The sequence below is a fragment of the Dermochelys coriacea genome, chromosome 27, assembly GCF_009764565.3.
Source record: "Dermochelys coriacea isolate rDerCor1 chromosome 27, rDerCor1.pri.v4, whole genome shotgun sequence".
Lineage (NCBI taxonomy): Eukaryota > Metazoa > Chordata > Testudines > Dermochelyidae > Dermochelys > Dermochelys coriacea.
In genome coordinates, this window is record NC_050094.1 from 8,581,418 (window position 1) to 8,594,451 (window position 13,034).

A 13,034-nucleotide genomic window follows, 5' to 3' on the forward strand; every position below is an offset into this window, starting at 1 on the left:
GCCCGGCAGAGGGGTGGCACATCACAAAGCTCGGTGATGTCAGGTCATGGATATTGGCACTAGAGGGCACCATTACCACATCTCTTGCAGATCGTCGCACGTTTGTGCAGTGGGTTTGCTGGCATTCCTTGAATTGATACCATGAGTTTAGCTGGGTAAATCTCCATTGACTACAAAGCAAGAGAGACGGAGAAGGGACCTGGCCCTTCCCCCAAGCTGTTTGTTCGATAAGGAGCAATAAAAAGCCACTGGCAAACCATTCATGGGCAGCAGTCACAGAAATCATTTAAGGGATAGGTTGGTAGCCTCACGGGGGCGCTGTGCGTTGCCATGCAGGGAGAACTGGGTTTGAGTTCTGGGCGCCCACGTCTGGAACGCCCTGATGGGGGTGCTGTGCGTTGCCGGATTTGAGCGCCGGGCTTGCTAGGGGAGTTCTCCCACGCTCTGCAGGTTGAGGCAGTGGTGGCATATCCCATGTGCGGCCCAGAGACTTGCTCTTCTGGAAAGTCGTGAGGTAGCCCTGGGCCTTGCCAGCAGGGATTTGCTCTCAGCCTGGCCTAGTGGTTAGCTCAGAACCGTCGGCGTGCCGGACTCATGCTCTGCAGAACGGCCTGGGGACGGGTAGCTCATTCCTGGCCCGCACAACACCCAGGTCGGATCTTGATCCAGGAGCCCTTGGAGATGAAGTGACTGGAGGCAGATGTTGCTGGGACGCTGCCTATTGGTAGTCTCGCATCCCAGCCCTGCCTTCCCGGGCCGTGTCCTCCTCCACCTGGCCCAGGTTAGTTATGCCACTTGGCGGCCAGCAGCCTGTCTGGCACCACCCAGCCAGGCCCTTTGGATTAAGGTGCTACGGCTGGTTGACCGACTTTACAGGGAGGAGGCAGCCAGGTTCTTAGCTGGAGTGAGGAGTGAACAGTGGAACTCCAGCTAGAGAGAGGAGAGAGCCCCTGCTGTGTCCTTCACCACCCTGCTCCCCCCGCAGGCAGAGTGGAGGTGCCTGCTCTCAAGGGGGATCTGGGAACAGGATGGGAGGCAGTATTGCCTAGCGGATAGAGCACTGGACTGGGACTCAGGAGCTCTGGGTTGTGTTCCTGTCACTTCCCCTCTCTGTGCCTCAGTTTCCCCATCTGTGAAATGGGGATAATGATGCTGCCTTCCTCGGTGAAGCGCTTTGAGATCTACGGGTGGAAAACACTACAGAAGAGCTAGGGATGGTGATGATTATTTGACCCTGTCATTCTCCAGCAGTAGCCGCCCTAGGCTCTGCAACAAAGACGGGACTCGGTGTTCTTTACCACTATGTTAGCTAATCCAGCTCTGAGCAGGATCAGACAACCCAGAGCCATGTCTGCTCTAGGTTCCCTGACGCTGCTACCACCAATGGACAATGAAGGCTCCTAGTTTTCCAAGCCGGCCCGGGCCATAGAGTCTGGAACTTCTCCCCAAGAAGTGGCCCATGCAGGTGAAAGCTGAGGTCACGGGGGCAGGGGGTTGGCATCCGCGTGTGTTTACATTGGCTCATGCCATCCCTGCTCTGTGGCTAACTACAGGGGTTGGCAACGCACTTGATTCCCAAATCTCCCAGCTCTGGCAGTAAGGGGGCTGCTGGGAATAAACTCGTCAATCTCGCCAGGGCTGTAATTTTATTTATAACCAGTCTCAGACATCAGCGTCTCTTCCCCAGAAATTAAGGGGGGGGGGCTTAGTTGTTTCATCACGAGCAGTCCTGAGACATCAGCGTGTGCCACTGAATTTCCCAGCCAGGGCAAATAGACAGGGCCTGAGGGAGACTCTTTGATTCACACTCTGCCCGCTGATATTATAGCATGTTCTCTTTGGCACTGGACCCGTCCCCAGCCCAGCGGCCTTCCACCAGGCCAATAAGTAACTTTAGTTTTACAGATCGGTTCATTTCTTCCCTGGCAGGCCCACAACGAGCAGCTCCTCCATAGCTCATGCGTCACGTTGATGGTCAGTGAGTGCTGACGATGAACGCCTCATGGTGCCAGGTGCTCGGGTGAGGAGACTGGGCATCTCTGCAGTACTTTCCACCCGGGATCTCACGGCTCCTTACCGGCATTGAGGAATGAATGAACAGGGATTGATGCACTGTTGGTCCTCGTGGCTGGAGGAACATGGGACTTGCCAGAGTGGCTCAGATCCCCAGGTCCATCTAGGTCAGGTTCCCGTCTCTGACTCCTCAGCACCGGGTTCTGACCCCAGATCTGCCGCTGGCCTGTTGAGTGACCTTGGGCAAAGTCACCGCTTCTCTGTGAGCCTCAGTTTCCCCCTCTGTTCAGGGGGACGATGAGCACTTGCATTCTGGTCTTAAACCCCCACACCAAAAGACTTGGCTCCGATTTAAAGGAGACCGGTGGGTGGAGGCCACTTCACCCACAAGGTGCCTCAGCTGGAAGAGTGAGACGCTCTTGGCGAGTCCCGGGGCTGCGACCTGCAGCCACTTCAAATCCAGTTTCCCTCTCCGCCGCGGGGCCAGGTGCGCTGCCGGCCCCGTTGCCCCAGAAGCAGGCTCGTCTCGCTGGAGACCAGCACGCATCTGAAGGGAACAAGGGGCCCTTCCCGCCCCAGCGGACAGCTCAGTGGAGAGCAGCTCTAATTGCTCTGCTGCTAATTAGATGCTGTGGTAAATGGGGGCTGGGGGAGGGGAGGAAGGGATATGGGGTCAGGGCTGGAGAAAAGGAGGGTAGATATGGGGGCAGGGCTGAGGTGTCCTGAGGAGGTTAATTGTCCACCAGCAGCTCAGCTGATGGTATGGAACAGCTGAGGGGCCTGGCAGGCCCTGCTGCTCTGTAATTAACACGATCAGTGGGCTCACATCACCCCCTTGCTGCTGGCTTCAGCCTGCCCCTCAGCCCTGTGGCTGCAGCCTGCCCTTTAACCTCCCCACGGCAGGAGAACTGAGATTTGGGGCCTGAACTGGGGAGGAACAGGATCTTTTCCCTTGCAGAGGGCGCAGTGCCGGCTGCCCCTAAACCAGAACCTGGGGTCGGCCCTTCTTATTGTTTGTCCGGTGGGGAACTCAAGCACTGGGGGATGAAGGGACTTGCCCAAGGTCAGACAAAGAATCTGGGGCAGAGGCGGCCATATGTCTCCTGGCTCCCAGCTCAGTGTGTTAACTACAAGCCAGCAGAGCAAGGCTGGAGACCTGGGTTCAATTCCTGCTTTGGACAGCCCGCTGAGTGTGAGGGATGGAAACCGTGAGGTAAGAGCGAGGCGTGATTATGAATTGAAACCACGAGGGACGTTGGGGCCAGTAAATGAACCACCCAGACTGGACTTAGCCCATGATATCACAGCGAGGAATCTGGCTCCTGGGGGAAGCCCCCCGAGATCTTCCAGGGGTCAGGAGCTCATGTTTCAGGGGGTCTCTGAAGGGAGAGTGTTACCTACCAACCCCTCCACCCCCTTTCTAAGTGCTCTGTAGCTGTGTCTACACACAGGCCATGGGTGGATGGGGAGCAGATGAGGCCCCTGATGCCAGTTGGGCATGTTCACTCTGGCATCACCAGCCTCATGTTTGAGCCATGGGTCCCAGCTGCACTGAAAGGGGCACATTGCAAGAGGCTGGGATACCTACCCCACACGTGGCATCCTGGGTAATTTTCCACCCAGGATGCCCCTAGAAGAACAGAGGGATTGGGGGGAGAAAGGGCCGTATTGCCATCAGCCCTTTCCCCCGATCCCTGCTGGGGCTAGCACCATGGCCAGCCAACTCTGGCTGGCACTCGAAGGTCTCCCCTCCCAGGGCTGGCTCTGTGCACCCGGTTTAGCTGAGGAGACGTGACACAAGAACCCGGCCTGCATTTAGCTTGATTCCTTCCCCGTCGAGCCCCGGCTGCCTGGCTCCAAAGACTCTCCGTCCCATGGCTCCCCGGGCCCCCTCCCCGGCCAGGCTCCCCCCTCCCAAAGGAAGCTGCAATGCACGTGAGGCCATTACAGCGGGGGAACAAACACAAGGATAACACACAGTCACTAAGTGGCTGCATGTCACCCTGATAAGGGAACCGGGGCTGGGGAGAAGGGTTTTAACTCAGCGCTCTCGGAAGCATTGGGCCATAAAGCTCTGTGGGTCCTTGTTTGCACAGCGGCTCCACTTAGGTCTCCCTGGGGCAGCGTGAAGGGCTGGCTGGGAGCAGCCGAGTGGCCCAGAGCCCCCCTTGCCCGCAAGGTTGGTGGAACAGGAGCACAAGATAGGGCAGCCCTAGTCTAGGGGAGGCACAAGCCACCCTCTGGCTTCAGCATCAACAGATAGACACATCTGGTCCGCTGCTGGGCAAGGCTCCCTTCCTGCCTCCTTCGCCCCTGGGATCACAGTGCTGGGACTTGGTTAGCAGGGTGGTTACCTCCTCCTCCAATCCCGGCCGTCCTATACACCTGGCAGCTCTCCCCCTCGAGCACCTCCTTCCCAAGAATCTCCATGCACTTTGCAAACCATGCAGTGCCCCCCCCCATGCCCCTTATCCACATTGTACTGATGGGGAAACTGAGGCACCCCAAGGGGAAGTGACTCACCTGGGGTTGCACAGCAGGCTAGTGGCAGAGCAGGAGTAACTGGGTGACCTGCAGTGGGCTGTACTGTGCTGGATGATCTAATGGTCCCTTTTAGCCTGAAGCTCTGTGCAGCTGTGAAGACATCTGTGGCTGCAGCAAAGAGAAACAGCTCTAGGTGGCAACAGGGCCTTGGCTCAGAGAGCAGCTGCTGGGCAAGTTTATAGCCCAGCTCCAGACAGCAATGGAGATGGAGCTCAACCTTGTAACCTTGCTTCACAGCGGCTGGCCGTGGGGCTGGGATTAGAGATGGGACCTGAGCCCAACCTTGGATCCAGAACCGCCCCAATCTTCCTGGTCCGGGCCAGAGCTTTCTACCTGGCCCTCCTCTCTGCAAGGGACTTAACCGAAATCCCCCTCTCAACCAGGGGGCTGAAGAGGGCCACTGTCGCACCCAAAGTGGGTGGCAGACGATGGTGGGGCACGGGGGTGTAGCCAGAGCATCGCCAGCTGATTCAGGGCATCCCCTTCTGTCTCTGTTACTATGGGATTATCAGTGACCCCTTCCATCTCGTACAGGAGCCGGGTGGTAGCCCTTTACGTAGGTTGTGGGTCTACTGGTGTTCACTGGGTTCTGTTTTAGAAGTGGCCAGAGCAGGCCCCTGCTGTGCCCATGTGGCTACTTCTTATTGCTGTGTAAAGAGGAAAGGACCCAGCACCCTCCACCAGCAAACCCCAGGGCAGGGTGGCACAGTTAGCCACAGCCCCAGGTCTGACTCTCTCTGGGTGCCGTGGCTAGCTGGAAGAAGGAAGACAGCAGCCCGTGTGGGGCCAGAGAGAAGGGAGGAAGGGGCATAGGTGTGGGTGACAGGGAGGGGGTGTGTGTGAGGGGATAGGAACGAGCTGGCTTGTATTCTTCTTGAAGTGCTGTTTGAAGTCATTTCCAATCAGGGTGAAGTGCAGCAGGGCCCCAGGCTGGAAAGCAGAAACCTTTGTCGAGTGCCCATGCCGCAGGTGATGCAGAGCGCAGGCTGCGGGTGGTGCCCGCCGGTGGGGCCCAGATTGCAGACAGGGCCGGGGATCAGGTGCTGCAATCCATCGCCCCGCTCAGGGCGATGACCTGGCGAGACCAGGAGAGCGAGGTGCGTAGTTCTGGGGACGTGGTCAACTTGACATTCAGCTACGTGCTCAGCAGAGCTATCAATCCCCCTGCTTCAGGGCACGAGCCAGCCACTCACCGGCAGGGGTCAGGAAGGGACTGCCCCGGGGCAGGCTACTCCATCCCTGAGCAGTAGGGGAGAGAGGCCAGTGAACCCTTTGTGCCCAGCTCCAGGATAGCACCTCCACCCCACCCTCTGTGCCCTCTTTGGGCCCCATCCAGAGAAGCTTTTCCGTCCCGCTCGGCGACCTTTGGAAAATTGCTTTTTACAGCCTCTCTGGTAAATGGCGCGGAAGCCAGCTCGGTCCCATCACCGAAGCGCCAGCTCGTGTCAACAGCGTTGGCTCCGGAGCCATGCATGTGAGCTGGGGGGGTGGGGGGGGGGCTGAGTGCACTGCCTCTGGTTAGCCAGCTTCGTCTGTCGCCCGGCGTGCATTGAGATGGCTTGTCTGACATTTGTAAGTCGTTCGAGAGGATTAGGCCCGTCTCTGTGTCAACACAGGCCAGGGGCAGGCCCACGGGCTGTGCTATTTACACTGCCGGGGCACTCAGGAAAGATGCGGCCTGGATGGGATCGAAAAATCAATGTTAGCTTAGCCAAGCGGCAGGACGTTTGCTTTGCCGTCGCTGGGGGGCCGGCCTGTGCCCTCGCCACCGATCTGTCTAAGCCGGCGCTTTCCTCCCGTCGGGAGCAAGGCCGAGCTGTGAACGAACCCCGCGTGCCTCTGCCTGGCCACGCTGCTGTCTCGGGGCCGAGTCTGACAGCCAGGGAGAGGGGCCGGGGGCCGGGTGTCCCGCAGATGAGGTCTTAGTGTGGTTTGATTTGGGCACCTGGCTATGGGGCCCTCATCATCTTTCTGTCTCTCCATCCCCAACTCGTTCCCCAGCTGCTGATTGGAGAACCAAGGGCTCTCCAGGCAGGTCGGTCTAGGGCTAGGGCCCTCTGTGGGCGCTGGCCTGGGCACAAGCAGGCGGCAAAGCTGTGTGTCCCCTGTACTCACCCGGCACTGTGACAGCTCACCAGCCGAAGGGGGTTCCTGCAGCTGCCCCCCCACACCCCCAGGGTGCCAGGCCTCCCAGAGCTCCCTCTGGGTTAGATTTTAACAGCCCCATCTGGTTGGTTTCGACACCATCCAGATTGCCATGGAGTTCAGTGGGAGCTATGGGCACCCGGCGCCGCTCAGGATCTGGCCCGTTGGCTTTGACAGCATGGATTGGGGCCCCAGAAGGAGCTGAGGGCATGGGGATGAGGATGCTCAGGGCGAGCTACCCAGGCGGTGATGCTCCATCTTTGTTAACCCCGCGTGGGTTTGGATCTGCTTCCAAGCGCCCAGCCTGGCGGGGCCAGCGGCTGCTTGATTTACCCGTTCCCCAGTGCTCCGGCTCGTTCGCCTCCTTCAGAGCCTGAGTCACCCTTGGCTAATCCCATCAGGGGCTTGTTAACCAGCGAGCCTGTCCCTCTGTGAAATTACCTCCTTCTGGAAATGTGCTGGCGGCTCCGGAGGTGCGGGGGACACAAGCGTCCGGGGCAGGGATGGGAAATCTCACCAGACCCCCAGGAGGGGCCCTGCGTCGGGCACACACCACACAGGTGGAGCAAGGCCCAGATCCCAGCTCAGGGCTGCATGGACCTGGGGCTCTGGTGTGGGCCTGTTTCTAGTATCATGCTGAGATCTGGGAGGGAGCGTGGCCCTGGCGCTGGAGACGTGGGTTCAATCCCAGCTCGGCCCCAGGCTCTGTGTGAATGTTACAGCCCGTGTGTTTGCCACGCCGGGCAGGTTGGTGTTGGAGGGGGGGTGAGGCACCCCCAGGGGACCATGGGAGTCAAGCAAAGCGGGGACAAGCTGCCCTGGATGGTGGGTGCTTGTAGGATCCACGAGGGGTGAGATGGAGTTCAGGGGGCTTCCCTGCACCCAAGTGCTGCCGGCAGAGGGGGCTGATTGTTTACTGATTGCTAATTACATGAAAAACCTTGCAATGCCCAAGAGCTGTCTTTTGCTCCCCAGAACCCACATCCCAGCTTGGGAGGGAAGGGACTCCAGGTCTGATCCTGCTCTGACCCTCTGTGCTCTCCAGTGGCTCCCACCTGGCTCCTCTCCCTCTGCATTCGGGCTCCCCTCTCCATCCCCTGAGCTGCTAGGGGTTAGACGCACGCTTGGCAGCTGGGGCCCCCTCCCAGCCAGCCTGGGGCCCTGGAAGTGAAGCCCACCCTGGGGAGGCCATCCTGAGTCACGGGGCAAAGGGGGAGTGGCTCACTGGGGGCTGGCAGCACTCAGTGGGCATGCGAAGCCAGCAGGTATGGGCAGTGGCGGGACGGAGTGAGTGGCTGAACGGTTGCCATCAATTCAGATTAAGGAGGTCAGGCTGAGACAGGGCCAAGCCTGCTGGAGCTCCCGTCTCTCTCTGGCACAGAAAGCCCCGGTGGAGTTTGATCTGGGGGAGAAAAGTGCCTGCTTTCATGGAGACGCTGGTAAAGATCACGCAGCGTCAGGAAGCACCTCGCGGGGGGAGCCGGATAGCTTCGTTGTCTTCTCACGTTAGCCTGGGAAGTGGTGGTTTGCTAATCTATTCCCAGCAGGGGGCACTGTAGGGGTGGGGTAGGAATGCTGGTTGTAGGGGGGCTCCGGGCCACTCTAGCCTCTCCCAGTAGGGGGCGCAGGCTCAGGGGTCTCCCCAAGGCGCAGTCACTGCGGCTCATTTAGGGTGACCAGACAGCAAGTGTGAAAAATCAGGACAGGGCATGGAGGGTAATAGGAGCCTATATAAGAAAAAGACCCCAAAATCGGGACTGTCCCTATAAAATCGGGACATGTGGTCACCCTAGGCTCATTACATGCCATGAACAAAAGGGGCTAATTGCAAAGCTAATTTTTATCCTTGAGCCGCTTTCCCATGCTTCCCTCGTGAAAGGGGAGGTGTGGGGGGGCGAGGAGGGGGCGTGCTGTGGGCACTGCAGTGGGGGAACGCAATCCTCTTCCGGCTGTCTTTGCATCTCTCTTTAATTAGCGTTCCTGATGGTCCCCTCAGCAATTAGCATGAAACAAACCGTGGGCATGCGGGGCTGGCGCTTCCATGCCCGGAGTGGCATTAGGGGGCCTAGAGAGAACCCCCTTATCAAGGAGGGCCTGAGGCTCGGAGAGACACATGGGTGCTAAGAGCATAGGGGGTGGGGTAGGAGGCCAGGCTGTTGTCACTGGGGACAAGGATTTGATGACACATGGAGTTTCCTATGTGACATGAACCTGCCATTCTGGGGCAGCTGCTTAATGAGGCCATAAAGGCTAATGGACTGGCTGTTAACAAAAGGCGGCTAATAGCTTCATTTCATGGGTTCTGGATCCCGGGGAAGCCCTTACAAGGCTGAGCGCCCCCTCCCCCAGCCCTCCCCTTAAAGAGCACCGAGCGTCTCATGGCCTCACCCGCAGCTGGAATGCAGCTGCTGCTGGGGTGGAGCAGAGTGGCTTTTTTAACAGCTGGGCAGCTGCCCGCTTAGGACAGGAAGTGAAGGGTGTCATAAGAGGACAGCAGGGGATACTGGGTCATTGCTGACTCGGAGGGAAGAGCACCACCTGCTGAAGCATCATCTTCCTGCAGTCGGGGAAGGGACAGTGCCCTAGGGCCAGGGCTGGGTTCCTGGATGGAGCAGCTCGCGCTGTGGCCTCTGGCTCACGGACTTTCTCTTCCGCCGTGGCCTCCCTCTGGTGGCCAGGAGCTCCCTCCATCCCAGCTCCTCGGGGCAGCCCCCGCCCCCAGTGGGATTGATTTGGGGTCGGGAAGGTCACAGCTTCTGACGCTCCGTGGTGTGCCGGGGGGGGGGGCCGCCCCGCTGGCTGAGCCAGCATGCCCTGTCTCTTGCCACTGATCTTCCCAATGGGCAGGAGAGGTTGGTGCTCACCTTGCAAACCAGACTGGCAGCTGTTGCTTGGCTGGGGCCCATGGCTGGGGATGCAGCCGTGAACTGGCTTCGCTGGGGGAGCTGGGAAGAGGGTGGCAGCCTGCCCAGCTGCCGCCGGTACCCAGTGCCCTCAACCGAGGCTTTGGCAGCATGGCTGATTCTCGCTCAATAGGCTGGATTGGACATCCCTGGTGCCCTTGCTCCGTATGGATTTCCCTATCTGTGCTCTGCCCCCGCCCAGGCCAGGCGGATGTGGACCCACAGGAATATTGCCGGGGGGGTTATTGATTTCATCAACCCAGTCCCCTGCCCCCCCCCACGCCCAGATCCATGAGCATCCTCCTCCTGGTCTGGGGTTTGCTCCCCGCCTAACCCTGAGGACCCTCCCTTGTCCCCTGCCTCCAGATTCACATGGCAGAGAGGGCAGTACTCCATCCCACCTACTCCATGTCCCGGACCGGGGCATGGGTGGTCAGGCCTAGTGGTTGGAGCAGTGGTGGTCAGAGGCCAGGAGTCGGGCTCGGCTGGACTGGAGCAAGGCTGGGAACCAGGCAGGCACAAGAGCAATCAGCCGGCCCCAGGTTCAGCTGATTCCTGGCATCCCTGGAGGTTTCACACTGGTGCAGAGGGGCTGGTGGGACCCTGCCATCACTGGCACGGGAGAAGATGCTGCAGGGACCTGCCCTGTAGGAGACAAGTGCCCTCGCTGGTCTTTCCCAGCTGCAGATTCTTTGAGCCAGTCTCAAAGGTCCTTGCTCAGTTCTTATTCCAGCCAAACTTCTGTGGAAGTCACTGGCACCGCAGGATTCACCCTCTGCATATGGATTGGAGATTCCCCAGGGGTTTGCTTCAGGGTCTGACGGCTCCCCCGGAAGTTTGTTGGGATTGTGCCCCGAGCGGGTCTCCATAGACAGGCCCAAGTTTGGTCGGATAATGTTCCTCTCTGGAAATTGCTCGTTCGATTAAACTGGATCATTTGTTTTGCTTCTCAAAATCGCGTCGATTCTGATGTAAGTTCACAGGGGGCCAAATTGGGGAAGAAAGTTTAGAAAATGTCAAAACGCTTGTGGAGTGAAAAAAGTTTGCCGTTTTCATTTTGAAACGTATTCGCCACACGGGCGCCCATAGGAGTCGAAATCCAAACAAAACATTTCAATTGCCCGGAAACAGAGATTGCTTTTGTTTGGAATTTCATTTCATGGAAAGTGTGGAAATTTGGCTTTTTGGCCCAATGCCGGGCAAATTCCACTCCCTCCCCTCCCCAATTTTCAAATGTTTCCCGGGTTGGAAAATCTGTTTTCTGACCAGCTCCCATGACGAGAACAGGGAATCGGATCTTCCGCAGGTGTAAGTGAGGGTGGATCCATTGACTCTTTTGTAGCTTCCACGCCAATGGAAACCAGATTCACTTGGGAAGCCAGTGATCAGGGAGCGTGTGATGGGGAAGGCACCTGGCACCCTCAGGAGGCCAAGCTGGTTTGAGTGTCTTTTTGGGCCAGTAGACTTTGGGTGTCTGGGGGTTGCAGCTCTGAGCTTCTTCCTTGATGTTCCAAATACTTCTCGGGGCTATGACTGCTCCCTGTTTCATTCACTCCATCCTGGCTGTTAAACCGAGTCACCCTCCCCCCGTGGCCACTTTTTCGGGCCAAACTAAATAATGTTCTCAGGAAATTTCAAGTGGAAAGAAAGGGCAACTTCCCCAAAGCTTTGCAGTAACCATTGGATATTTTTTGAGCAACTCTGCATGGTCCCCAATGTGCTGAATGTCCAGTCCTGATGGACGGGCTTCATTAGGAGCCGAGTGCTGCGCAAACTAGGGTCCTCGATTACGGTGTGGAATTTAAAATTTTAAAATTACAACTTAAAATTAAAACTTTAAAATTCTGCTCCACCTGCTTGGGAGTGTGACCCCCGCCCCCCGACTCTGATATGGTGATAAGATAAAACACCCAGGGAAGAAAGCGCAAGTGTTCTCTTTGGCTAACGGACATCAATAGCAATCAGTTTAATCTGTGTAAAAAATACCCTTGTCCCGGAACCTCCTTAACCGATCAATTTGGGGCCAGGCGCTTGTTTAAACAAGATAAGGGAGTGAATTAGCCAGACCCCCGCTGCCGCTGTGTACACTGCAGCCCAAATTCAGTTTAAACAGATTCCACTTCATAGGGCACAAACCTTTTTATTGGTCTCTCAAGGTGCATTAGCCCTTCTGATGGGTGTGTGTGTGTGGGGAGGGATGTAACGGGGGGGGGGGAGAGGCAAGGGGAAATGCGCCAGGAAATGGACTTACGTCTCTGTCATACACTGAACTGCTCTGCCTGCTTGGGATGTAAATTGCTGGGCTAACAGCATAGTTCACTCCCCACCTTATGGCTCCCACTGAACCCGCACTGGCAGTGATGCCTGATGGTTAGGGCACTTGACTACAGCTTGAGAGGCCTGTGTGACTAGAGGCAAGTTGCTTAGCCTTTCTGTGCCTCAGTTTCCCCTCAGTCTCATGTCCTCTGGGGGTTCTGAGGCTAAATGCATTGAAGATTGTGAGGGGCTCGGATGCTGTGGTCTTGGATTTCAGGCTTTAGTGGGTTTTTTTTTAAATAGGTAGCCATTGCAAGCAACACATGGGCAGTGCACCAGCCTGTCCCTTCCAGAGAACTTGGTTGCCTTGAATTCTAGGGGGCCAGGTTAGTTTTGACAGTCCCGTCCTGCCACTCCCTGGTTTGGCATTGCTGGTGGCTTTCCAGGCAGGCTTGGCCTAAGACCTCAGGGCTTAGGGGTGGGGTGGAGTGTGTGTGTGTGTGTGTGTGTGAGGGCTTAGATGTGTTGCTAGAGCTCTGTGAGTGTGTGATGGGGAGTGAGCGGAGATACAGGAGCAGGGGGCTTGCCCAGAGTGGGACAGCAGTTGCAGTGTGGGGAAGAGCGGGGGAAAGGGGGAAGTAGGGGCGTCAGTGGAACTGGGTTGCCATTTGCAGGGCACACCCCTGCACTGCCTCGCCTCCCCTCCTCCCCCCAAAAAAAACTTTTTGGTCCACTCCCCCCGCCCCCGACCAGCTGTACGTGTGACCTTGGGCAAGTAATGCCCACTCGCTTGGTGCCTCAGTTTCCCCATCTGTACTGGGTACTGAGCTTCCTTTCTCAAGAGCATTGAGATCTATGGCTGAAAAGCCCAATGGAAGAGCTAAGGGCCTAGCTATACGCTTCCTACATTGATGGAAGGTTTTTCCATCATAAGAACGGCCCTGCTGGGTCAGACCAAAGGTCCATCTAGCCCAGTGTCCTGTCTTCCGACAGCAGCCAGTGCCAGGTGCCCCAGAGGGAATGAACGGACCAGGGAATCATCAAGTGATCCATCCCCTGTCGCCCGTTCCCCGCTTCTGGCAAACAGAGGCTAGGGACACCATCCCTCCCATCCTGGCTAATAGCCATTGATGGACCGATCCTCCAGGAACATATCTAGTTCTTTTTTGAACC

General features: G+C 57.6%; 1 protein-coding gene across 2 annotated transcripts in view; it reads left to right on the forward strand.

Annotated features, from left to right (window-relative positions):
* Positions 1-2,922: 2,922 nt before the first annotated feature.
* Positions 2,923-13,034, forward strand: part of LOC119849015 (peptide YY-like) — a 33,009-nt gene continuing 22,897 nt past the window's right edge. For both annotated transcript variants that reach the window (XM_043503494.1, XM_043503493.1), the window contains exon 1: positions 2,923-3,226. In XM_043503494.1, the coding sequence (XP_043359429.1) occupies positions 3,110-3,226 (117 nt within the window). In that variant the 5' untranslated portion in view covers positions 2,923-3,109. The remainder of the gene's footprint in view (positions 3,227-13,034) is intronic.